The sequence below is a fragment of the Anabrus simplex genome, chromosome 2 (assembly GCF_040414725.1).
Source record: "Anabrus simplex isolate iqAnaSimp1 chromosome 2, ASM4041472v1, whole genome shotgun sequence".
NCBI classification, from domain to species: Eukaryota; Metazoa; Arthropoda; class Insecta; order Orthoptera; family Tettigoniidae; genus Anabrus; species Anabrus simplex.
This window is the reverse complement of record NC_090266.1, coordinates 134,840,078-134,858,462: the sequence shown is the minus strand read 5'-3', so window position 1 is coordinate 134,858,462 and position 18,385 is coordinate 134,840,078. Positions and strand designations below refer to the sequence as shown.

General features: G+C 38.4%; 1 protein-coding gene across 3 annotated transcripts in view; it reads left to right on the top strand.

Annotated features, from left to right (window-relative positions):
- The window catches only part of LOC136863938 (serine/threonine-protein phosphatase 2A 56 kDa regulatory subunit delta isoform), a 766,800-nt gene that overhangs the window by 58,347 nt on the left and 690,068 nt on the right, over positions 1–18,385 (top strand). For all 3 annotated transcript variants that reach the window (XR_010859229.2, XM_067140384.2, XM_067140386.2), the window contains one exon: positions 7,057–7,228. Coding sequence is in view for 2 of the 3 variants with exons in the window: in XM_067140384.2 (XP_066996485.1) it covers positions 7,057–7,228 (172 nt within the window). In the remaining variant the exon portion in view is untranslated. The remainder of the gene's footprint in view (positions 1–7,056; positions 7,229–18,385) is intronic.

Here is an 18,385-nt window from a genome sequence, read left to right as displayed (position 1 = left end):
TTACATTCTCATCACACTTTGTAAGGTTCTTTGTGTACTGAGACTTGGGTAGGCCCAAGTTTCTCAGGTTTCAAAGCTTCCAGTTTTGATTTATAGTTTGTTATTTTTAACAGTTCATTCTGAAGGGCTAGCTTCTTTCTCCTCTCAATTTCCAGGTAATCTATGGGGTGAGGTGAAGCCTCAGAGGAAATTCTCTTCCAGAGATAAGGCAATATTATGAATATTCCTCCACTCTCTGTATGTGTCTTCTTTCGCGAGTGGAGTAAGCTCCAAACAAAATTTCCTTTGCATCCATGATTTTATTCAGGCTTAAAATTTTATTTGCAATTTGTTGCGGTTTAGGATTACTCATGTTTGACTCCACTTGGCTATCTCACAGAAATCAGCTGACTTGTAAGACTTGTAGTGAAATGTACCAACCTCACAATATTGTAGAAATTTTGTTTATGAAACGAAAATTTCCTACTAGTGTAGGAACATCAACTTGTAACTACAAGTTGTAGCTTTATGAAACAGGCCCCAGTTTGGATTCAAAAGAAATACAGGAGCACATGAAGCAATCCTGACTTTACCTATGATCCTGGAGGATCAAGTTAAGTATAAGCCCACGTATATTACATTCGTAGATCTTGAAGTGCCATTCATTAATGTTGATTGGTCCAAGCTATTTGAGGTTCTGAAGGTGATCAGAATTATATACCGAGAAGAGAAGATTTTCTGCAATCTGTGCAAAAATTGGTTTGTGGTGGTGTGAATCGATGGCTATGAAAAAGCAACAGCTATCTAGGAAGGAACAAGACAAGCTTCTAGTTTGTCCACTCTCCTTTCCAATGTTTATACAGAACTGGTGGTAAAGAAAATCAGAGAGGAATTTGGAAAGAGAATCACAATTAAAGAAGAGGAAATAAAAGCGTGGGAAATTTGCTGATATCAAACAAGGTCAGGTGTTGCAGGAAATATTAGATTAGGAATTGAAATCTAGATTAATATTGTTACTTGGGCAGTAGAATAATGATGGCAGAAGTTGGGATATAAAATGCAGACTAGCACAAACAAGGTAGGCCTTTCTTAACCCGCTTAACGCCAATATCCGATCTCACAATTGGACAGGGTCACAGGTTCCCACAAAATTGTCAGGTTGATCCGATCTATCAGATGTCAAAATTTTTCATGATACGTACGCAATTTCAGCCTTTACCTGGCCTCTAGTGGCTAGTTCCATGGATTAGAGCATGGAGTACCCATTATTGCCATCAGATGTCTCTGTAAAGCTTTTGTGAAGAAACAAAATAATGTTGAAATGCACTTCGAGCTTTTTGGTAAACAATATAGAGTCAAGGAAGTGTGTATTTGTAGCGGGAGATGATAATTTACTAGTGTGTTTAGAGGATTATTCGAGTGATGATAAGGATATTAAGGTGTGCAACTTGCCAGAAAGTGATTCGGATACCAAATTAGCAAGTGAAAGTGTTGTTAGCGACATTGTAGAACCATCTCAATCTGTTCTCAATGTGACTCGCACAACATGCCAGGTATGTCAGACTTTCAATTTTATTTCACCTGATGTTTCTTTAAGTGAAGATGAGACTGATTGCAAGGATGATAACACTGACTTTGATCATTCAAATCATGGAGTGAATGATGATCCAAATCGGGTTATGGACGATGTATTATGGAGTAGTGTGTCAGAGGGAGATGTTCAACCCCATCCCCAGTGATGTCTCTTGAAATGCCAGGACCGAAACGCTTGCCGCCACAAAATTCCAAACCTATGGAGTATTTCAACATAACGTTTACCGTAACTTTCTTACAATTACTAGTAAGAGACCAACAGGTACGTAATGCAGTACATTGCTAAACATACTGAAAACATGTCTCCTTCCTCTAGGACTAAGACTTGGAAAAATGTGACATTGCCAGAAATATGGGCTTTTATTGCTTGTATTTTGAATATGGGAATGTTAAAATTACCAACAAGAGCGTCTTATTGGTCAGAGCATTTTTGTGCCACACTGTACCCTGGTTCAGAACAATGTTTTCCCAAAACCAATTTCAATTCATTTTGATGTTCTTTCACATCTTTGACAACACTAAGAAACCAACACCTGGTCAGCCTGGTTACAACCCATCTGCCAAGTTTGATCCTGTGGTTGAACATGCCAAGCGGGTGTTCCATTATTTCATTCCTCGTCAGAACATCAGCAGTCTGGTCGGAACGAAGAGCCACTCGTCACTAATGCAGTACCTCCAAATAAACACCAAGTTCAGGATGCTCTGTGATAGTGTAGTCAACTATTGTCTTGCATTTTATGTTTATAGAGGGGCCAAAGACACTTCAGACAGAGCTGTCATGAAGCAAGATGGCCTTGGGTATCTAGTAGTGAAGACACTGTTATCCAAAGTGAAATTATTGAACAGAGGGTACCATGTATTCATTGATAATATTTTCTACTAGTATACTGCTTGCCATAGATTTGTATAAAGTTGGGGCCTTCATTACAGGGACTATGAGAAGAAATAGGAAATATAATCCTAAACATGTACATAAGAAATATGGTGTGGGTGAGGCCAAAAATTTTAGATGTAATGAATTGCTTTTGCTGGCATTCAGGGAAAAGGTCACAAAGTAAACCTGTACTCCTCTTGTCAACTAATGTAGAAGCTAAAGATAGGGAGGGTCCTAACCGGCTTGCCGGCGGACTTGAGGGAAATAAAATACCTTCCGCAGACCAAACGCACAACACCCTGTGGGTTGGGGATGTGGACGAAGAATATACCCACGGTGTCCCCTGCCTGTCGTGAGGCAACTAAAATGGGCGACCAGGGGATGATTGTATTAGAACTGTGAAACTACTTGTGGTTAGTACCACACGCGGGAAACAGCATGGGTCGCTTTCACTTGTGCAAAGTACCACTATGTTAGGTACCATATTGGTTTGTAATTAGTAGCACGCAGGAGCACCGTGCAGTCAGCCCCCAACTTAGAGTGCACTGTTGGCTTTTACAGTGCTTGTGATTAGTACCACTACATGAGCGACACCATGACTGTGCGAGACAATGGTTCTGGCTTGCCTATGATTAGTACCCACTATATGAGGAGCACCATGGGATTGTATGATTTCCTGTGGTTAGTACAATTATGTGATGAACGCCATAGGGTTGCGTTGCCGGTAAATGGTGTTGAATTTCATTGCCTGTGAGTAGTACCATAATGTTTGGAATACCGCTAGTCTATGCTACTTTGATTAGTACCACAGCATCACAAATACCATGGTTCTACTTTCCTAGCAATAAGTACCATTATGAGGGGCCAATGACTTGGATTTTGGACCCCTTTAGACTGCAAGTAGTACTGCAGATTCAGTATTGTGCTTTAGAAGCAATCCCTTGGTCAGTAATACTATTGTTTTACATCACTTTCTATGAATATGAGACTCTGTGGGTCACATCCACTGATTGTTTAAATTCATATCCATCCATTCATTCTTCGTCCTCACGTTTTGAATTCTGGTCAGTGGAGGATTTTGGACTTTTAATTTGTCATTTCATTTGATCTCATTTCGTACCATTAGGGGCTGATGACCTAGATGTTAGGCCACTTTAAACAACAAGCATCATCAAGATCCGTACGGCCATCAGTACTGATGCCACCCACACATCACAGAACCTTGTCCGAATCGGTTGCCTTCCTGGACAACATTGGTCATGTACTGCTCACCATGGCATCTCCATACACGTTGACGTCCATCATGTTGTCTCGAAATCTGGATTCGTGTGTGAACAACACAGGTCTCCATTGGTGAAGTTGCCAGTTGATGTAGGTACGGGCAAACAGAAGGCGAGCTGCGCGATGTTGCTGCGTTAAACGAGAAACTCGAACAGGACGTCTGGGTCGTAAGGACACTTCTCTTAACATTTTCCTTACTGTCTGGTCAGACACCATGACTCTAGTGACCCTCCTGAGGTCTTGTTGCATTTCTGTGGCAGTTGCTGAACGACGCCATAACGCACAGATGGTCAGATATCGGTCATCCTCCGGGGGGTTGTCATGCGTCCACGACCTTGTCCAACCCTCCTTGTGAACTGGCTTGTCTCGTAGCGATTCCACAAGTGGTGAATAACTGATGGATAGACATTGAGATCCACAGCAACACGATGAAAAGTCAATCCTCCCTAGATCAAAGCGACGGCCCTTGCGACTTGAACCTCATTAAGATGTCTCGTTTGATGTGCTGGTTGATGTACAACGTGCTCAAATTACGGCAGTAGTCATTGTACCTCACGACACACGGACGCAGCACTATTCACTTTGTTTTGAGGGGTCACCTGACAGTTTATTCCATGGCTACGCCTACAGATGGAGTATAACTTTGATTTGACATACCCTGAGTAGCTGAGGTCTTAAGGTATGCTGTACGACCATTGGAACCCCATCTACCAAATTAACGTTCACATACCAGACGTTACAAAATATGTTCCCCTAATTTTTTTAACTGTGTATCATCTTCAGACTTGTATATTAGTTTGTGGCTGGGTCATGATTAACCCAATCGAGGCCATGGTTAGAAATACCTATATAGTACATGGCTTTTGTTAGCATTCATTTAAGGGTATTTTATTTCAAAAACAAAGGAATTTAAAAAATGACAGAGTACAGTGCTTACAGCATGGGTCATATATGACCCAATGGCCTGATCTCTGAACTACATAAGAGTATGGTAGATGTAGAAATATTCAGGATGTGGGTGGATTTAATACTTCACATATAAGTATAGTGTTTAGTTTTAGCAGAGTAAGCATAGATTTTGCTTGTCTGAAGCATGTCTCACTATCAAATGTCCAATTCCCTCATGCCGAAAGGTAGTAGAGATAGGAGCTGCAATTTGCCCCTGATTGGGGTTTGGTTTCATTAGTTCAGTCTGTATCATACTTTATCAGTTGCCATACTGGGTCAGACAGAAATTAATTCTGAATAAGGGTCAGTGCATGCTGTCATACAGTTTCCAGCATTTACAACTGAATTGCTCAGACAACAATTGATAAACAATGGCCATCACCACTTCTTGCTTCTCACATTCACACACTAATTTGCAACTCCATTGTCATAAAAATTGACTACACCCGTGCAATGTATTGTAGTCGAAAATCATGAAAAATTGCTTTATCACCCGTCTTGCGAATGTGAAATAAGGAAAAAGACAAGAAAAATTTGTCCAAGTAAATATTATTCAAAAGAGGGCCCTTTAAAATCTTTAACAAGTCCAGAACAACACTACCACCAAGCCCTGTTAGATGTGATGTTGCAGCCTGTTCCACCATAAGGGATGAATTCATATAACCATCATCTGAACAAAGACACCACAGTTTCAAGGCAAATATCACGGCTTACTTTTCATGAAGATTTTGGCTCAGTGATAGCCAAAAATGAGGACAATTTCTTCATCTGATACTGTATCAGAAAAGATGCCATATGGTAATTGTTGTTCAGGTTACTGGAAAGTGGTCTGAGTTTTATGAATTTTAAGTGCATTATTGTCCTCTAAATGAAGATACTTCTTCACAGCACTGAACGAATGTCTGCTCATTGTTTTCCTATCTAATTCCGCTCCCTTGTACTCTTCCAAAGACCAGTACGTGTTGACCTGGGGAAGAAGGAGAATTTTAAAAAAATATTGTTATGCAGAAACTGATGCAGTCATACTCATTTGATCATTATCAAATATAGAGTAAACAACTTAACAGGAGAAAGTCTTTCACAGCCTTGAAGCATTTCTTGAGAAACAATCTTCGTCAGTACTTGAAAATTAATTTCTCAATCGTGTGCATCAGTTTTCTTCCATTCTGGCAACTGGTTTCTTGGTTTGGCGGCCTGAAGTCTTGTTGATTCTGCTTTTGTCTTTGTCACCATTGGGTAGATCATTTGTATCAGTCTGCCTTTTTTTTTTTTCTTGCAGTAGTTTTTTTTTACGCTTATGTACTGCGTTCTTGGGATGGACATCCGAAACAGTCTGCACTAGCAGTGGAGGTTGACTAAGATGAAAGAACATTCATGACACCATATATATATATATTACTGTTCAGTGGCTAAGCTATTCACTTATGTAGCATGAATCTGCAGTACTGGTATGTGTATGGTGATGAATCTTAAATGTTCTTGCAATGTCTTTCCAAGTGTCAGCTTCTACTTTCCCCACAATATCATCAGTGTTTACCCTCATCTGTTAGTTCATCAATATCAGGTGATACGTAAACTGCGTTATTCCCCCCCCCCCCCCCCCCCCCCCCCCGGAGTAATTTTCCAGGCTTTAGTTTCTGGATTGTGGAACTCCATTGCACTGTATCAGTACTATAGCACTCAACAGATGGGACAAATAAGACAAATGACAAAATCACTGTCAAAACTTGTTAACCTGTGCAAAACAGCTGACAAAGAGCAAAGTTCACATTTTCATTTCAATACATCTCATAGTACTGACAATGTGCTAAAATAGCACGGTAACTCTTCCCATAGAACTAAGTAAAGTAGCATTATTGTTGCTGATGTAAGTATTGTAAGCCTTTACTAGGTTTACAGGTGCTCAATAGAGACATAACAATGCATTGGGCCATTGTAGCATGTACGACCCCAGCATTTGATTTGGTGTTCACCTACATAATTCATTTGAATATGACTTCCAAAGTACTGCAATGTTCCTTTGCGATAATTCTTTTGTACTCATAAAGAATGATAGTAATATTTTACCACATGATCCAAACTGGAATTTATTTCAAAACTCTGTCTTCCAGTAACCTCAGTATAGTCTCTGTACAGGTCTTCCCTAAGGCTACATGCTTGAGATGAATTTTTGAGAATAATCGGAATGCCACTTTTGTATTACTTAAAGAGATTGTTGATGTGGAAAAATAGCATTATGGGAGAAATATAAAATCTAAGCACTATGGTTTGTGTAAGACCATATGGTCTAAAATGAGTTAACCTGTGATAAACTTTGTTTGAACCGTTTATGCTGTAAGCAATATTTAATCTCACAAACTGTTTTTATTTTATTTTTGTAGACAAAGTCTTCTCCACAGCAGTTATCTCCAGGAGGCAGTGTTCCTCCTCCTACACAGATCAACAAAATTAAATATCCAGGTCCTCCTCACATAAAGAAGGATAAGCGACAAAGTTCTTCCAGGTTCAACATTAGCAAAAACCGAGAATTGCAGAAACTTCCGTTGCTTAAAGGTAAGAAGTTACTATTGTGTTGATGTTATATATTGTATTGGTAGCCAGATTATTGGCCTCATGTTTTCAGAATTGGGCAACAGTGAACTCAGGTACGTGGGGGGAATAATAATAATAATAATAATAAATGCTGATGCACCTGCTGCAGAACAGGACATTCAGATTTAAATTAGGATCTAGGTTACAAGTTTACTGTAGGTCTTGTGGGAAAACAAATCCGTGATTCTTTGCTAAATTAAAGGCATCGGGTGGGAGTTGAGGAGGAGAAGAAATTGTCTTATGTCCTTATTCTTTATACAGTCTAGCATCCAGTAATCTCAATTTCCAATAGATTACTGCAAGGTTCCCTTCAGGTCCTCATTGTTGAAATTATTTAATTTGCTGTTAAATTTCAGGACACTACAGCAAAAATATTTTCTCTTGTTATACTCCGAATTTCTGTGGACAAACTTTGCAAGATATGAAAAGTTAGATCCTTTTCTTGTATATTTCAATGCTTTTATTTTGTTTCATTGCCTGAGAATTGTTACTTTTTTAATTTCTGCACATAAGTTGCGAAGGCAGCTGTAATCTGGTACAGTGTTAGTTTATAGAAATGGATCTTATTATAGTGTTAATTTATTTCATCATTCATGTTTGTTTCTTATGTTCATTCCATTCCATCCCATTCCTACTCAAGTAAAAGTCCAGGATTTTCAATATTACCAATTTTTTACATGTGGATCACCCATTACTAACTGCATGTATCCATCATGCATGGTCGGTCTCGGTCTCTTCTTCCCCTCTGTTACACGCACAAACATTTACACACAGGTACAACTTGATTACCCTTGTCAGGGTGTACCTGACCATTTGCAATCTATGTAGGTTACTAGACTGCGGGAATCCTATAGAACCTCATGTCTTTAGTTTTAAGTGAAAAACTTGGTATTTGAGATATTAACCTTTATCAACCCCATGAAGCCCTGTAAACCAATATATTACGGTAAGCTGAAAGTATTTTTGTTGATGTCAGTCTTTTTGTTTTTTATATTACACTTTCACTGAAACATTTTACCAAAGGCATACTGCTCAGGAACATGGTTACTTCTCACCAATGTGGATGCAGTTTAAATCCTGATCATTGCATGTAAGATTTCGAAGTGGTGATGTTCCTGTGCTCCCATTTCATGGTAGAACTGCTGGTACCATGTCTAATGATGATTACATTTTAAGTCCCATAAAACTAAGAGTTGTTCTTGTACTTTTTTATTTACCTGTCTATAGTTCAATAGAAAGCTCTTTAAAAAAAAAAAAAAATTAGTTCATATGCTTTAACTGCAATAATCTCTCTGAAAACTGCGAATACGTTTTTGGTATATATGTATTTAAAACTAGTGTTTATTCTGTTCTCCCTCTCTGTTGATGAATCGCATGCAAATACCACCTCTGACTTTGTCAGATGTTTATGAAGTTGATGGCATAACATAAGCTAATCATTTTGGGAACAAGCCCACTTGGTGATATGGAATGAGTATATTTATTTCTTTTTACCTTGGTGTGCTTTCGTGAAGGTAATTATTTTTAAAGAACTTAATTCTCATTAGAAATTACAATAATTTGTCCTATCTTTCTTCTTGATTCGCCGGGCTGATTGGCTCAGACGGTTGAGGAGCTGGCCTTGTCTCCCCAACGTGGCAGGTTCGATCCTGGCTCAGTCCGGTGGTATTTGAAGGTGCTCAAATACATCAGCCTCGTGCCAGTAGATTTGCTGGCACGTAAAAGAACTCCTGCGGGACTAAATGCTGGCACCTCTGCATCTCCGAAAACTGTTAAAGTAGTTGGTGGGATGTAAAGAAAATTACATTGTTTATTCTTCTTGATTCTGGAGATCTAAAAAAAAATGCCATTTCTAGAATTCAATTTTATTGGAACAGACCAAAATATGTGTTTGCCAGATTATTGACTTGGAAAGCTGTGTTACATAAATTAGATGGTCTCATTGATAGGATGACATTTATATTTTAATTCAACTTGTAAATATTGTTTTGCTTTTTATTTTTCAGCTAATGCTATCCCATAGTTAAACAAATATCATTTAATGTTCATTGTGTGTTCAGCTCAAGGATCCTGGGGGTATACATTATAATTACTTTCTCATAATTAGGACAGTTGTCATGCTGTGTATTTCCAGTTAAATTTACACTGAATTTATGGACTCTTTTTATAATTCACATAAATTATGATTGAGCACTATAACAAAGAAAATCCCTGTATGACATGGCATCGAAACATTTTTGTAATTTGAAATTACCTTAATATATCTCTGGAAACCAACTTACTCCCACAACCTTGCAAAGTAATGAGACATTCATGAGGAGAAATTTTGAAAAAATATATTAGTCTTCACACATACTTGTTGGTGAGGATTCATCAGGTATATTTATTCTAGTGTGTCCATAATCAAAATTTTTCCCATGATTTGTACATTCTAATAAGGGAAAAATCTGGGTCAGGCTGGAAATAATGTGTTGTAATATAACAATTTAGGCTTTCACAGCTGACATCACAGTGGGTAGGCTATAGAAGAAATTATTTTCTGAGCTTGTAGGCTTTGGTCAAATTGGGTTAGTAGCATCCAAGGTTTCTTTAGAAAGTGTTTCCGACCTTCTTCCAGGGGTCTGCACTCTCAAGCCTGGAAGGTAATTTCTCCTATTTGTTGTAATATGTTTGTAATTCTTATCTTTCTTGAATACACAAACAAAAGCAGGCCTTGTATACCAGTAGTCTGTCATCAAACTGCAGATTTATTTAACACATGGTTTTAAATTACCTGCTCCAAGTATGTCCCTTGAAATTGAATGTGATGGGCACCTGATGTTCATTTTTGTTCCTGCTTGTTCATGAGATGTAGTAGATGCATTCCTTCACTTTACTCTCATGCCAGTGAATGCTTTTTAGAAGACATGACATGAAATAGTGCAAAGTTTGATGAGGGGACGATGTGCATTGTTGTTGTCCTACTCATAATGGAAGAGCCACTGTTTTGTTGAAATTAATATTCATGGTTTGTCACAACCTATTTAAAAAAGAAAAAATAGATATATGTTCTCTCTAGTTGCAGTAACTTGTCTGTCAGTGAATTTGGGTCATATGAATCCATGGCTAGAAATGTCTTGCTGTACAGTAACATTCCATTATTCTGTACAAGACAGGGCCTGCAACAACATCTGAATATTGGTGAAAGCTGAGAAATGCAGTTGTTTGCTTGTTATGTGATTTGGCATCATCATAAGACAATTTTGGGACAGTTTCATCCATTTTCATATGGCAGTTTCTCCAGTTTAAGCAGGATACTCCGGATTTTTGGTCCTTCCTCCCTCTCTCCTGATCAGACTTTCCTCCCAATTTTGAGAGTAAATTTAGTATCCCTGTGAAAAAATGAAAAATTCCAGGATTTTCCTCGTTAAGTAGCTGGAATGAACAGATATTCATTGGGCACGGGCAAGGCAGATGTGATCGGCTCGTGGTATTCTTAAATACGGCAGAATCTCCAGTGTAATGCTTTTTATTTTATAATTTCCACAACTATGCCGATTGTGACCTTTTTTAAATCATATTTATTTGGCATGGCATTCGTTGATCAAGAAAAGGCATTCAATAATGTTGATTGGACCAAGCTATTTAAGATTCTGAAGGTGATTGGGATCAGATACCGAGAACGAAGAATTATATACAATCTGTATAAAAATCGGTCTGCAGTGATAAGACTTGAGGGCTTTGAAAAAGAAGCAGCAATCCAGAATGGAGTGAAGCAAGACTGCAGTTTGTCCCTCCTCCTTTTCAGTGTTTACATAAAACAGGCAGTAAAGGAAATCAAAGAGGAATTTGGAAAGGGAATCACAATCCAAGGAGAGGAAATCAAAACCTTGAGATTTGCTGATGATATTGTTATTTTATCTGAGACTGCAGAAGATCTCGAAGCTGCTGAATGGTATGTACGAAGTCTTGGGTAAGGAGTACAAGATGAAAATAAATAAGTCCAAAACAAAAGTAATGGAGTGCAGTCGAACAATGGCAGGTGATGCAGGAAATATTAAATTAGGAAATGAAGTCTTAAAGGAAGTAGATGAATATTGTTACTTGGGTAGTAAAATAACTAACGATGGCAGAAGTAAGGAGGACATAAAATGCAGATTAGCATAAGCAAGGAAGAGCTTCTTAAGAAAAGAAATTTGCTCACTTCAAACATTGAAATCGGAATTAGAAAGATTAGATCGAATCACAAATGAAGAGATACTGAATCGAATTGGCGAGAGGAGATCGATTTGGCTAAATTTGACGAGAAGAAGAGATAGAATGATAGGACACATCTTAAGACACCCAGGACTTGTTCAGTTGGTTTTTGAAGGAAGTGTAGGTGGTAAGAACGGTAGGGGTAGACCAAGGTATGAATATGACAAGTGGATTAGAGCAGATGTAGGATGCAGTAGTTACGTAGAAATGAAAAGGTTAGCACAGGATAGGGTGGCATGGAGGCTGCATCAAACTAGTCTATGGACTGATGACTTAAACAACACCACATTTATTTGGACAAAAACATACTTTAGATCAGTGCTTCCCAAAAAGGAATTCTGCAAAAAGTTTTACTCTTAAAATCTGTTTGGCAAGGCATGTGAGCTAGGCATGATTTTAGTTCAGAATTTTCGTCGCCATATGACCTATCTGTGTCGGTGCGACGTAAAGCCCCTAGAAAAAAAAAAAAAAAAGTTCAGAATTTTTGAAGAAGCCTAAGTCAGTGAATATGAATAGTCTTTCATTCTAAAGTTTAGATATATGCAATATTTTAGTTTGTGTAAATAAGTAAATAAGAAAAATTATGTAATTAAAGTAGTATAATGTGTTAAATATTCTTGAATTGATGCGAGTTACATCAGTGATGTGCGATATAAAGGTTTCTTGATTTTTTTACTTTTGAATGTTGGTACATCTGAATGTCACCAGCTGCCCTTGGCTACAGTAACATTTCTTCAACATTGACTTTTTATGCTTAATTTATGTAAAGGAGTGTCCTCTATTTAGAGTTTTTTTTTAGTTTTTAAATATTTTTCTCTGCATTCTTCTAAAAAATTATTCTTGCAGATAGATCAAAGCCCTGTGTTCTCCTGAAGAATTTTACCTACTCTGTAACAGAACAAAGGTCAGTCTAGAAAATGTTAGTAACAATTTTAAGGGCCAATAATATCATGATTGGCTCCAGACGCATAACTGAAAGCTTTCCATTGTTTTTAACCATTGGTGGTAATGATGGAAGGTGACTGGAACATGACTGAGGGGGGGGGGGGGGGAATGAAGGAAGATGTGGGTAACCAAAGTAGAGGAAGCAGTGTAGAATAGAGATGTGAACTGGCCAACAGTGTTCGGAGAAGAACGGTGGAATAACAGGCTGAGATGGTGGCCACCAGTCCATTACCTCACCTAGTGGGGAGTTGGGTCGAGGGTGAAGAAGAATGACATGTTCACAATTTTCGGTGAATATTTTTTTTTTTTTTTGTTTGCGTCTATGTGGTATAAACTTACAAAGTTGCTGGTCTTCCAAGTTTAGAGGGAAATTTTTTTTTTGCTAGTTTTTTTACGTCGCACCGACACAGATAGGTGTTACGACGACGATGGGACATGAAATGGCTAGGAGTGGGAAGGAAGCGGCCGTGGCCTTAATTAAGGTACAGCCCCAGCATTTGCCTGGTGTGAAAATGGGAAACCACGGAAAACCATTTTCAGGGCTGCCGACAGTGGGGTTCGAACCTACTATCTCCCGAATACTGGATACGGGCCGTACTTTATATTAGAACTCTTCCTGCACATCTAGGTTGTGTGTGTTTTTTTTTTTTACACCGTAGGTATTCTTAAGGAGATCGTAGTAGTTTTTGGAAAACAGTGGGCTGATGGAGGGCATATTTAGAAAATATCTCTAGTGATGTCTTGTAATGAAAGTTGTATATTTTTCCTTGGTAAAATTTGTCCTCGGTTTAAAATTGATCTTGGAATACAGTTCAATGTAAAAGCAAGTACAGCTGGTTTGGATAGATTTCATTTTGAATGTAGGAAAGATTCTCAGTGATGGGTTGAAGTATTGGTCAAGCTTTTAAATGACATGAGGAAGCTAGACCTGTTAGAAAGGCATTCCTATAGTGCTGTTCTGAACCAAGGAATCATTGGTTATTCTTGAATGGAGAGTTGCAAGCTATGATGGAAAAGCTGTAGAGGAAGGAACATATGCAATGAACTGATCACTACCATAGTTTGCAAAAGGAACAATGTTTTATACCGTACAAGTTATTTATAAAATGAGCCTTTATTGTGAGCTAGCTTTATTAGGGTATTACAGTATCACTTCTTAGGATAATTCAGCACATATTTAAAGTTTATTCAGTCATTTTCTGTAAGGGCTTCTTGAAAGGTAAGCATTTTAAAGATTTTCCTCCCTGTGAATTGCAACATACTTCAAGAAAACTTGCTCCCGGTATCAGAATATTCGGGATGATCAGAATGAAATTACCTAAGTATAAAGGAAATATTACAATAAAAAAATTGTTTATAGTGGAAAGTAGTCTCTGGATAGTAAATGAATTGTACGAAAATAAGACGAACCAATGAGGATATACAGGGTTATTTAGTTAAGATGTTCATTTTTTCATGGTGTCCATATTTTAAGAGATAATGGTAATAACTTTGCTTTTTTATTTGCAACTATGCTGTTTTCTACGCTTAGACTTAAACATACAAACATCACAAATTCAGCACCATTATTATTTTGTAAATCGGACAAGTAATTCTCAAGAAAATTTAATGTATTCAAATGTGCGTCATTTAGCATCCAGCGGCTGCCTTGTTCAGTTTGCCCTACGTATGAAACAGGAGCTAGCTGGTGACGTACAAAGTTCCTGTACTTTCTTCTGACAACTAGGTATTCACTATATTGAGCCCATAAATACAATATGATAAATTGAATGATTTTAACACCTTTCATATTGTCGTACGATAATGGCTTCTAAGGCGCATTATTATTATCCTGACGTGACATTAAACCACATAGGACCGAACGAGCCGTACGGGCTGCATAGCTCTTAGCTTGCTTTCGGGAGGTGGTAAGTTCGAACCCCATCATCTGCGGCCCTAAAGATGATCTGTGGTTTGCCATTTTCATGCCAGGCAAATGCTGAGGTTGTACTTTAGGGCATGGCCATTGCCTTTCCAGTCTTAGCCCTTTCCTATCCTGAAAACCCACGTGAGTTAGTGTGAACACTAGAAAAAAGAAGATAAACATGCATGGTTGATGTGAGGAAGGACAGCTGGCTGTAAAACTGGGCTAAGTACAAGTGTGACACAGATAGCAACCACATCCCCACCAAGTTGTAGCAGAGAAAGGAGAAATGCCCCATAATGGTCTGCCATTTTCACACTAGGCACACTTAAGGCCACAGCCACTTTCTTCTCACTCCTAGCCCTTTCCTGTGCCAGCGTCGCCATAAGACCTATCTGTGTTGGTGCGATGTAAAGCAACTTGGAAAAAAAAAGAAGTTACACTGAATGTTTGAAAGTAACAGTGGTAATGGAAGTGAGTATTATTTGAAGTAGTACAATAGTACAACTAGTGCAACTGGGCAATCACCCCTCCTTAACACTAATCAGAAGGGGAAGAAGGGAAGTGGTTCGATCCTTCGAATAATGAACAAAAGAAAGGAAACGGCCAAGAAGGCTGTGATAATGAGATTCTCTACGCTTCACAAATGTAATATAGGCGGGATTACAAGAGAGAAAGTGCCAGATAGGAATCTCATAGCATGTATACTTCTCCTTTACCTGTTGCCTATGTCTATATTAAAGATATTAAATCATACAATTTATCATAGTGTATGTATGGGCACAGTAGAGCAAATATCTAGCCTTCAGAAGGAGGTCAAGGAATTCTGATGGTCAACAGCTAGTTCGTGTTTCATACATAGTGCGAATCGGACAGGGATGTTGCTGGCTGGCAGATGAAGTACGGTTGAATAAATGACATTTTCTCAAGAAGTACTGTCCGATTTTTAAAATAATAACAGCGCAAAATTCATAATATTTGTAAGTTTGTCTGGGTGTAGAAAACAGCATTGTCCTGTTTGAAAAAGCAAAGTTAGTGCCCTTATCTCAACAGATGCTGACACCCTGGAAAAGTACTACAAGTCCAATTATGAGCCCCTGGTACCATTACTGAAATTGAAAACAGGATTTCAATCTTCAATGGTTGATGAGTTATTTGAGATGGACATCTTAGCTGAATAGCCCTGTATATTGTGGGGTGTATTTTTCCACCTTTACTATGTAGTAGTTAGGGCAAATCAGTTGCCAACTTGGTGAAGTGCAAGGACTTAATATTTTATAATTATTCTATAATTTTGACAATATTGGTCACTGTTGGTCCGTATTGACAGTTATCTACCAATGTGCTTTTTCTTTGGATCTGCCTTGTCAATACTTCCCAAGTACAGTGTTTATGTATTGTCTATATTAACACATGACAAGAACATAAAATTCTCTCCTTCAGCTCATAATTTAAAATCACTCAACATTTCTGAGCCTGTTAGAATAACATTATTCCTATCTATTTAAAATTATTTTTAAAAACTATAACCTTGGACTTACAAATATACTTTAATGTCCATAACATTGTACTTGCCAAGTATTGACAAGACGGATTCAAAGAAAAAGCACATTGGTTTTATCATTATTATTGAAGCTAGTTAATGCTTCAAGGTAATTTTTGATGACTGAGCGAATTGGCAGTGTACCACTAGCAAAAAAAATTAAAAGTTTGATGCTTTTTAATAATACAGTGGAACTTGTCAAAGGCAGATTCCACTGGGAACAAGAAAAATTTCCAGATTGAATAAAATGAGACAAAATCTTACACAAATTCCTCACCTTTGTTTCTTTAGTCAAGTTTTGGTCATATCTCGGTAACATACGTAGCTTGATTACTGCTCACTCATGCACTATAACACACTATAATCCTTCAAATTCTAACTTTGAATACCAGTAAAATTCTTCTTCCACATGTCTAACGAAACCTGTTTCACATTCCTTGTCACATTTTTTAAAATTCAGTCTTTAGTACTTAAAGGAGTCATGTTGAATTTAGTACTTAAAGGAGTCATGTTGAATTTGAGTTAACAACAGATTTTGTAATCTTGCTGACCACCGGATAGTTTGCTCATGAATGCGTATCTTTTCTTATTGTCCTCGTTCCTTTTCTACACCTTCATCCTTTGAATTTTCGTCTTCTTGATTCTCTGCATGGCAGATCTCCAGAAGTTGTACAGCAGCCTGAAAACTGTAGTGTGTAGCAAGCTGTTCGTCACTGCAAAATTCCATTCTTGGCTTAGCATAGATATCACTGCTGCGTTTTCACTCATTCACTTAAATATTCTGATGTCATCAATTTCTGCAAATCCTGCTTTCGCAATTTGCTTCGTCCCTCTTTGATTTTTCGTCTCTACTGAGTGAGTTGGCCATGCAGTTAGAGGCGCGTAGCTGTGAGCTTACATTCGGAAGACCGGGCGAGTTGGCCGTGCGGTTAGGAGCGCGTGGCTGTGACTCGTATCCGGGAGATAGTGGGTTCGAACCCCACTGTCTGCAGCCCTGAAGATGGTTTTCCGTGGTTTCCCATTTTCACACCAGGCAAATGCTGGGGCTGTACCTTAATTAAGGCCACGGCTGCTTCCTTCCCATTCCTAGGCCTTTCCTGTCCCAACGTTGCAATAGAACTTTCTGTGTCGGTGCGACATAAATAATTAGCAAAAAACATTCAGGAGATAGTGGGTTTGAATCCCACTGTCAATAGCCCTGAAGTTGGTTTTCCATTGTTTCCAATTTTCATACCAGGAAGATGCTGGGGTTGTACCTTAATTGAGGCCACGGCTGCTTCCTTCCAACTCCCAGGTCTTTCCTATCCTATCAGAAAATAATACTTATAAAGAGAGCAATTGCCTTTTATCTTTTCCCCGTTTAACGAAATGAATCGGTAAATACAGGAAGTATAGTTTAAGATTTTACCCTTTTGTTCAAAGGCGCTGGGAATCTTGGAGCGTGTTATATGGTTTGTGTCAAGGCTGGCATGATAAGCGTTGACAGCTGGGGCAGCAGATGCTTAGCTCTGTTGCTCAGTCCTGTTGAAATTGTCTAAAGTATGGCTACATGCTAACCTGTTCATGGTTCGAAGTTCAAACTTAGTGTTGTCTGACCCACCTTCTAGTGCTTGAGAGGGAGAGAGAACTAACAGGATAAAAATTATGTTAGAATTGGTAAGGAAAATGCTTTTTTAATGCAATGTCGGCTTAGTTTCATAATATACCATAGAAACTTAGTATGTTTTCTGTTCCCGTTAGTGAAGTTTTGTGGACAGTATATGCATATTTATTATTACTTACTGCCGGTGTTACAGTCCACGAAGAGACTGGGGCTTGTCTACTGTATTCTCTTCAAGCCATTTTTCGATCTCTCCAACCTTCCCCAATTCTGCTCCTCCTGTCTTCTCACGCCATCCTCCATATTATCCAGCTATTTTAGTCTCGGGCGTCCAACAGAGAAACTTCCCTCACACTTCGTTTCCAGTATCTTCTTTGGGTATCATCGTGTGTCCATTATCTGTACATGTCCTAGCCATTGCAACCTTCATATCTTTAAGGTCTGCTACGATAGGCAGAGTCCATACAGCTACTCATTAGTTTGAGTTCTCCAAGTGTCATTGTCGTATATCGCACCATGTATCTTCTGAAACACACTGCATTGCCGTATATCTAAAGTATTTCTAACTTGTGTTAGTGTAAATGTTTCAGAGTCATACATAACTACTCGTTTTATAATTGTTTTATAAGCTGTAACCTTCATATGCCCCAAGATAAGAGGTGCGCAAAAGATTTAATAAGCTATAGTGACACCTATTGCCCGCTGCTATTCTCGCCTTAATTTCTGCTGGAATTTAAATTTCTTCAGTTACCATTTCTCCCAGTTGCAATCCAACCGGTGAGGTGTGCAGCATGGAGCGCTGATAGCGAGTTAATAGTGCGGGCGTGTGAAATACAAGAATGGGAGTATCTATTGAAAAATATAGGTGCACTATAGGCAGGTAGCATTGCA